Source organism: Grammomys surdaster, unplaced genomic scaffold (genome assembly GCF_004785775.1).
Source record: "Grammomys surdaster isolate TR1022 unplaced genomic scaffold, NIH_TR_1.0 125996, whole genome shotgun sequence".
NCBI lineage: Eukaryota > Metazoa > Chordata > Mammalia > Rodentia > Muridae > Grammomys > Grammomys surdaster.
The window spans coordinates 2,224,744-2,232,379 of NW_021620812.1; the positions used below are offsets into that span (position 1 = coordinate 2,224,744).

Below are 7,636 nucleotides of genomic sequence, written 5' to 3' on the forward strand. Positions count from 1 at the left end.
GGGTATGGAGCACATGAACTGGAGAGACAGAGGCAGCCAGACAACTAAAGCTTTGTCTACATAATGAGTTCCAGGCCAGGCTGGGCTTCATAGCAAGGCCTATCAAAAAAGCAAACAGCTAGGGACTGCTCAGCATGTGTGAGTGGCCATGACTTTTTTTTTTTTAAAGTTCTGAAACTTCACATGACGACCGGAAGAAGTGTGGCTTGTGCAGCAAATGCACCGGGAACAGTGTGGACCAGTGATCCAACAACAGCTTCAAGTCATAACGAAAGACTGGCCGAAGAATGCACATCTTTAGTCCCAGCACTTGGGACAGAGGCAGGTGGATTTCTGAGTTCGAGGCCAGTCTGGTCTACAGAGTGAGTTCCAGGACAGCCCAGGCTACACAGAGAAATCCTGTCTTGGAAAAAAAAAAATTAAGTAGTTCAGGTGTGGTGGTGCACCACATTAAGCCCAACCCCTGGGAGGCAGACACAGTCGAATCACTCTGAGTTTGATACTAGACAGTCTGTATGGTGAGCTCTGGCTGACACATTTGAGACCCTACCTAAAAAAAAAAAAGTTAAGCCGGGTGGTGGTGGCGCACACCATTAACCCCAGCACTTGGGAGGCAGAGGCAGGTAGACTTCTGAGTTCAAGGCCAGCCTGGTCTACAGAGTGAGTTCTAGGACAGCCAGGGCTACACAGAGAAACACTGTCTCGAAAACCAAAACCAAAACAAACAAAAAAAAACCTAAAATTAAGCTAAAATTGCTACATTATTTTTGCATAATTTATTTTGGAAGATTATTTATCATTAGTAAGCAGTTTGTCAGACTTGAGTGGCAAGTACTTTTACTCGACATTTACAAGCCATTTCTCAGGCTCAACATAGGGTTTTGAACTGTGGTACTCAGCAGAAGACCCTGAATGATCTTGTCTCTTGCAATTAGACTCCGTAGAGTTCTCCCACACTGTGTCATGGTTGGTGTCCATCCAACCAGCACAGCACGGCAGAAGCAGCAGCAGTCCAAACCCATGCATCGCCAAGGCTCGGAAGCTGCTCTGTGACTAAAGACTTTCCCACGGGCCTGACTGCCTGACTTCCAATCCCCAGAACCCATGGGAAAGTCAAACTCAGTAGGGCATGGGTCTGGTATCCCAGGTGCACTCCCACTGGAAGATAAAGTACTGCTAGAAGCTATGGGCCAGCTAGATGTCTCAAACAACGTGAAGACTAGTACCCAATGCTGTTCTCTGACCTCTGACCAGCTGTGTACCACGGGCTCCCACGGGCTTCACAAACATGTGTACACCCCACCCCAAACCCTGCCTTTCATACCAGCATTGCCTCTCAGCTTGCTTTCCTTCTATTACACTAGGGAAGTAGTCACTTCAATGTTCTAAAACACCAGGAAGCTGTGTTCAGAACTCAGTCTGTAAGGAATTATGGGCTTCTGTCTATAGCCAGCAATAGACAGAGGCCCACTGACAACAGGCCTGACTCAGAGAGCAAATCTTAGTAGCGAATCCCCTTACTATCACAGACAATTGATACAGGATAACAATATTTTAAAGATTTATTTGGCTCATAATTCTGGGAGCTTGCATGGTACCAGCATGCAGGTAAGGGTCCCTGTTGTATCACAGGATGGTTTGCAAAACAGGGAGCTATGTGTGCTCCCTTAGAACACCCTGCCTTGGGGGACCATGCCCACAGGCAGCACTAAACCCTCTAGAAGGCAGAGCCACAAAACCTAATTGCTTTCCTTGAGGCTCTACCATCTGAAGGTTCCATTGATCACCTCAAGGTGCCACAGGAGAGAAGCTTCCAGCACATGGGCCATGGGGGTTCAGGGGCAAAGCTGTGAGACACGCCCTTCCACGGTGCTGCATATGGCAAAGTGGCTCTCAGAGTTCAGGTACTGTGGTGTTATCTCAAACCGCAAGTTCCAAGTTCTGACGTCCTATATATAAATGTTCCGGGGAGAGCATTGTGACATATGGACAGTCAGAAGTAGGATCTGAGTGATGTCTGACGTGGCAGTTGCTTTGCTTTTAAGTAAAGGATAAAAAAGGCGCCACCAGGAAGATGTGCTCTTTTTTGCTGTACCGGAATCCAGCTCTTCCTTTCCCAAGCGATGAAGGTTACTGTAGGGTTTTTGTTTTGATGTACAGAAAGCCAAATAACCTAAGAAGACCCAAAATTTGTACAGTAGATCAAAGACAGCAGAGAAGAGCGAGAGACCAAATGTGGATAAGTGGCATGGTAAAATATGAAATACAGAAATCAAAAAAAAAAGATGTCAAAAGCTGAGTCAGAGCCGCAGGGAGGATGGCACAGAGACAAGTGTTTGTGACGGGGGTAGGGAAGACCCTCCTAGAGTGAGCAAAGTGTTCTCCAGGGATGGAGCCCCACAGTGTAATGACAAACATGAAGAACTGTGGAGAGGCTTCTTACACACACCAGAATTCTGTGAGATGTGCACACCTTTAATCCCAGCACTCAGGAGGCAGAGAGAGGTGGAACTCTGAGTTCAAGGCTAGCCTGTTCTACAGATGAGTTCCAGAACAGCCAGGGCTACATAGAGACTGTTTCAAAAAACAAACAAACAAACAAACAAAACTAAAACAAAAAATGTCTGTGTGCTGTTTAAAGTGAAGAACCGTAGAGGACACAGAGATGGCAGGGAATAAGCCAGATAATGGCGTTTGGATCAGAAGCTTGGACCGGGATAATACAGGACTCCATTGTTCTTCCTCTGCATCTCTGACAGTAGAGTCAGCTACTGTCTCTGACCTGGTCACAGAGGTCAGTGCAGAGACTTAACAAGCTTAACAATAAAAGAGGGCTGGGAGTACATGCTAGTAATCCTGACACTTGGGAAGCGGAGGCAAGAGAATCCAGGGCTGGATCAGACGTTCTTAAACGCACGCACGAACTGGGCAAGCAGCTCAGAGATAGCGCCCTTGCCTAGTAGACATTAAGTCCCGGGTTGAAAGCCACTGATGAAGAGGAGTCACGTAAGCCTGTCAGTTCATCAGCTTACTCTGTTTGATGACCTTAGTCACTGCAATATTTCAATCAAAACATGAAACTTTATTCATCACAATGCTATCTTTATTTCCATGGTAGCACACACCATATTTGGTAGTAGTCTACATTTGATTTCAGTCTTCCTTCTCTGCCTCCCTCTGTGGCCTCGTGTGAAAGGGCAGGCCTACGGAGGCATCTGCGATCGCACACCATAGAAAACATTACCAACGCAGCCAGCACGTCACTAAGACACTGTCACTGGTTTATTTGGCTGGAACAGAAAACATGCTCACTCCAGCGCCATGGGGGACCATGCTGTTGTCTGCCACTGTGGTGATTTATTCCAAGCAGATTAATGAGTTCCGTCCTTACAGTGAAGACACAGATACGCTGAGGTCAGTCAAGGAGACCGTGACACGACAGTCATCGGGAACAAAGCGGTTCATATTTCCATTTACCACAGGGCACATAAGCTCTTAACTTCACATACATATTTTTTAATTTAAAAATTCACAGATTTTAATTCAGCCTGATTCTCATAGTCAGTTTAAAATTACAGCCCGATTAATTATGTTAATAATTAATAACGTTCATATTAAAAATAAAACCCAGCGCTATAAACATCGTTTCCAGTCTGGTCACGATGGGCTGTGGAGTCGTTCCTCTGGCCTTCCTCACCTCTAGGCTAACAGCTGGAAAGTGAGTAGGAAACGCTACGTCTTAAAGCACAAAAACATTTGTAAATACTTTCAACAGTCAGTTAACTCAGCGAGTCAATAGAATCATGGTGAAAATTATTTCAAGAGACAGATACAGCTCTTTAGAGCTGACTTTCACAGAATAGAAAACTTGGCTTCTTTTAAAAATGAGAATTCCATTTTGTCATTCCATGAACATATTGTTAACCTTCGGGAAGAAATAACTACCTTTTTAGTTGAACAAGAACATAGAGAAACAAAGGAAAATAAATCAACTGAATTTTCTATCTGTTTTTTTTTTTTTCTCCCCAGAAAAGAGGGACCAGCTCTCTGCCCTCCGCCTCTAGCCTCACGTGGTGGCTGTCTTCAGTTAACACTGTGAGTTCATTAGGCTGGCCTTTCTCTGTTCCCTCACAGGCTCTAGCCTAGCCGATCTTTTGTTTTTATCTGCTAAAGCATTGCTTCTCTGATTTAGGCAAATAAAAACTGGTATGTATATCTTAAGTATTTTCAACAGTCAGAGCCAGAGATGTTCTTTTTTAAAAAGACATTTTCCTTTAAAAAAATTAAGCTTTCCCGAACCACCCCCCACCCTCACCAAAGATTATTCTATATTTATTGCTCCCAAATTTTATTTGGTCATTCTTACCTCTTTTGTCAAAGGCCACAAACTATCTTGTTAATATCCTAATTAGCCCAGCAAAACTTAAGCACTGAGTTTGACAAACCAACCCTTTCTTGAAGATGGACAATTTATTTATTTAACTGAAATGTTAAAACAGAACCAAATCAAACACTTTTTGGAAAGGTTACCCACCACAGCCATCTAACGGCACCGCAGGATTACCGTGACAGTGCAACTCTTCCAAACTGTTTCAAGGAGGGTTTTACCCCAAGGATAGTTCACTTACATCTGTTTACAAAACCACAGGACAAAACACTTAGATATCCAATGAATACATGAATATAATCCACAACTGTCTTGTTCATGTGGTAACAGGAAGGCACGCACACGTGTGTCACATCAGTGACATCTTATAAGTAAAAACACCTAATGTGAAAGCAGGGAGGGAAGTTGGGCTCAGTGCGCTTTGTTCTCAGGCAGAACCGTGCCTGGTGGTCAGGAAACGAAGGGTGAAGGGGAGAAGGCAAGGCGTCCGTTGTGCACTGACTGAGAACACAACTATAAGGCCTAAGAGCCTGACACACTAATGGCACGGGTCTAAATCCTACATCTAGTCATTGATTTACAGAACTGTGATGTATGTATACATAAAAAACCTTAAAAAATTAAACTTCTTTTCACTTTTTATTTTCTCATCATTAACCTTAATCTAGGCACTTTAATGTAAAAATGCATTATTTAAAACCCCATTTCACATCGTTTTGAATAATTCACTCTTGAAACCAATGCAGCTCACTTTAGGATAACAAGTCAGTGAATCCAATCCACTGGTGAAAACACGGTATGGGATCTTACAGCAAAATTAATGAGACCTTGAAAATATATAATATGTTTTGAAGGTTACTTGTAATAACCCAGTTACTCATATGTTTATCATAAGGACATAAAATGTACTCCCAAAGCATTTAAAATACTTGTGTTTTATATCTGAGAGAAAAATTCCTTTAAAGACTAAGCTCAAAGTATGAGTGCTTTTAAAATTATGTATAGCACGACAAAGTTCTAATCTGATAAGCTCTCTATGTGAGTGATTAAAAGTTTGTTTTGTGAAAGGAAAGAGGAAATTATCTTATTCTAAAGTTTAATACTTTAAGCCAGCCTCAAAGTTACATTTTAAAAAGGATAAATTTTTAATTCTTTTTCTTGGTAAATAAATTCTATTTTCAAATTTAATATTCATCTGAGGGGAAATGAGATAAAAATACTTCAGTGTATCATAACTTACAGGACAACAGTACTATACTCTGGACTGCAGGTGCTGCCCCACGAGGCGTGTGCTGTAAACCGCTCATCTCATTCAGGTCCTTAGTACACCAGCCCTTTGTGATGATAACTTCTTTGATTCAAATACATTAGCAAATATACAAGCTATAGGTAAATAGCACAGGTAAACAGCACAGGTAAACACCTCTATTGTCTAACTTCTATTAAAGACGTAACTATGGTTAGGAATACATTTCAGGCAAAGTTAAGTATGTTGACGCTAGCAGTCATAGATTATTACAAATACAGTCACCTTGAGCTAGTGTATTTTCAAGGAGCAAAGCATCGAGACACAGTTTGAGGATGACACTGGACACTCCAGACTGCATGAGGACAAGGGACTCCTACAGCACTGGCTTCAGTTCAGGCAACAGTCACAACTTAAATGATTACCTAGAGAGTATTAAAAAGTCACTCTGGATCCATCCCATGGCTTCAGTGACAAACGTCCTGCAGAAGTGCAGGATAGTCACCCATCCTTGAGCCTTCCCTCTCCCTGAGTCCACATTATCAGTCCTGTAGATTCTGAGGCACACTCACAGTCAGGAGTCACCCCAGAGCACTGGATAGGACTCTCAAACCTCCTCTGGTCCTTACTGGACTTTGGCTTCTAACAGTGCAGTGGGCACGGCATGGGAGTGCCCACTAGTACAGGTAGTGGCGTGCCTCAGGGCATCTGCACCCAGACAGGTGACGAGCAGTTCCGTGCGTCGGATGAGTAAGTGCGTGAGATCCTCCGCCAGCGTGTCTATGCTCGAATAGCGCACCTTCTCAAAGTCAAAGATGTCTTTGAGAAAGAAAAGAACTTGATTCTGGTAAAGGAATACACAAGACATTGGCTTTTATTAGGCTACAGTTTGTTAAAGCTATGAATTGTTAATACTGGACCCGACTTTAAACCAGGAGTCAGACATCTGAGTTCTGAGGCTGGTTTCACATCTCATGGGCAAAGGACTTTGAACAACTTATTTAATCTTTTGGATTGTTTTCTATGTTGTAAAATTTGTGCGAATACTATGTGCCGTGTGTGTGTGTGTGTGTGTGTGTGTGTGTGTGTGTGTGTGTTCTTTGAGCCACAGTTTCTCTGTGTAGCCCTGCTATCCTAGAATTTGCTCTGTAGACCAGGCTGATCTCAAACTCAGCTTGCCTCTGCCTCCCAAATGCTGGGATTAAAGGAGTGTGCCATCATGCCTCGCTCAGCTGTCCTGTTTATTACACTGGGCGAGCATAAATCAAAACAGGTCATCTCTGAGAAGTACCGAAAGCACGATCTCACTGTGAGCTGTTTATCAGCCTTTCCTCTCAGGTCACCTCTGAGTGCTGGGCCATGTAGTCATAGAAAATCAAATCCCTTTCAGTAAGCATAATGCTTTTAAATGTATAATTTTCTGTTAAAAAAGACATAAATGAAAATGATAGTTTCATGTCTACAGTGAACGGTGGTCTTGAGGAGTGTCACTTCAGGGAATTAATACACTGAAGCACACTTAAAGGAAGTTGTTGTCTATTAAACACTAAACCTCAGCTACAATGAAATGATGGAAGAGAATGAATAACAAAGGGAAAGCCAGCAACATCCAATTCCAACCCTCAGAGATGGCATGTTAACAAGTACCAGCAAGGCCATCCCAGAGTCCCTGAGCTAGCGCCGTCTAGCACCCCACTCTCCAGGTGAGAAGAAAGGTGGGATTTGGAGAACGCAGGACAGCTTGGTCACCAGCTCCACTCCACTGAAGCACACAATCGACAACTGGAAAGGTTAAATAGACTAGCAACAAATGAATGAGTTCTAAATGACAGTAAAAAGAAAACTTCCTAAATCATTCATAAAAACATTGTGTTAATAAAGCAGACTTTTAGAAACTTCACAGTACAGCAGGGCATCTGTCCAAGCACTTAGATTCCTTCTTCTTTGGCCTCTTGGTCCCTGGTACTCACTACCTCAACACCACAGACAGAGTCTCCCTGGTA

General features: G+C 43.0%; 1 protein-coding gene across 2 annotated transcripts in view; it reads right to left on the reverse strand.

Annotated features, from left to right (window-relative positions):
* Positions 1-3,081: 3,081 nt before the first annotated feature.
* Miga1 (mitoguardin 1) overlaps positions 3,082-7,636 on the reverse strand; it is a 57,219-nt gene continuing 52,664 nt past the window's right edge. For both annotated transcript variants that reach the window (XM_028754306.1, XM_028754305.1), the window contains one exon: positions 3,082-6,477. In XM_028754306.1, the coding sequence (XP_028610139.1) occupies positions 6,259-6,477 (219 nt within the window). In that variant the 3' untranslated portion in view covers positions 3,082-6,258. The remainder of the gene's footprint in view (positions 6,478-7,636) is intronic.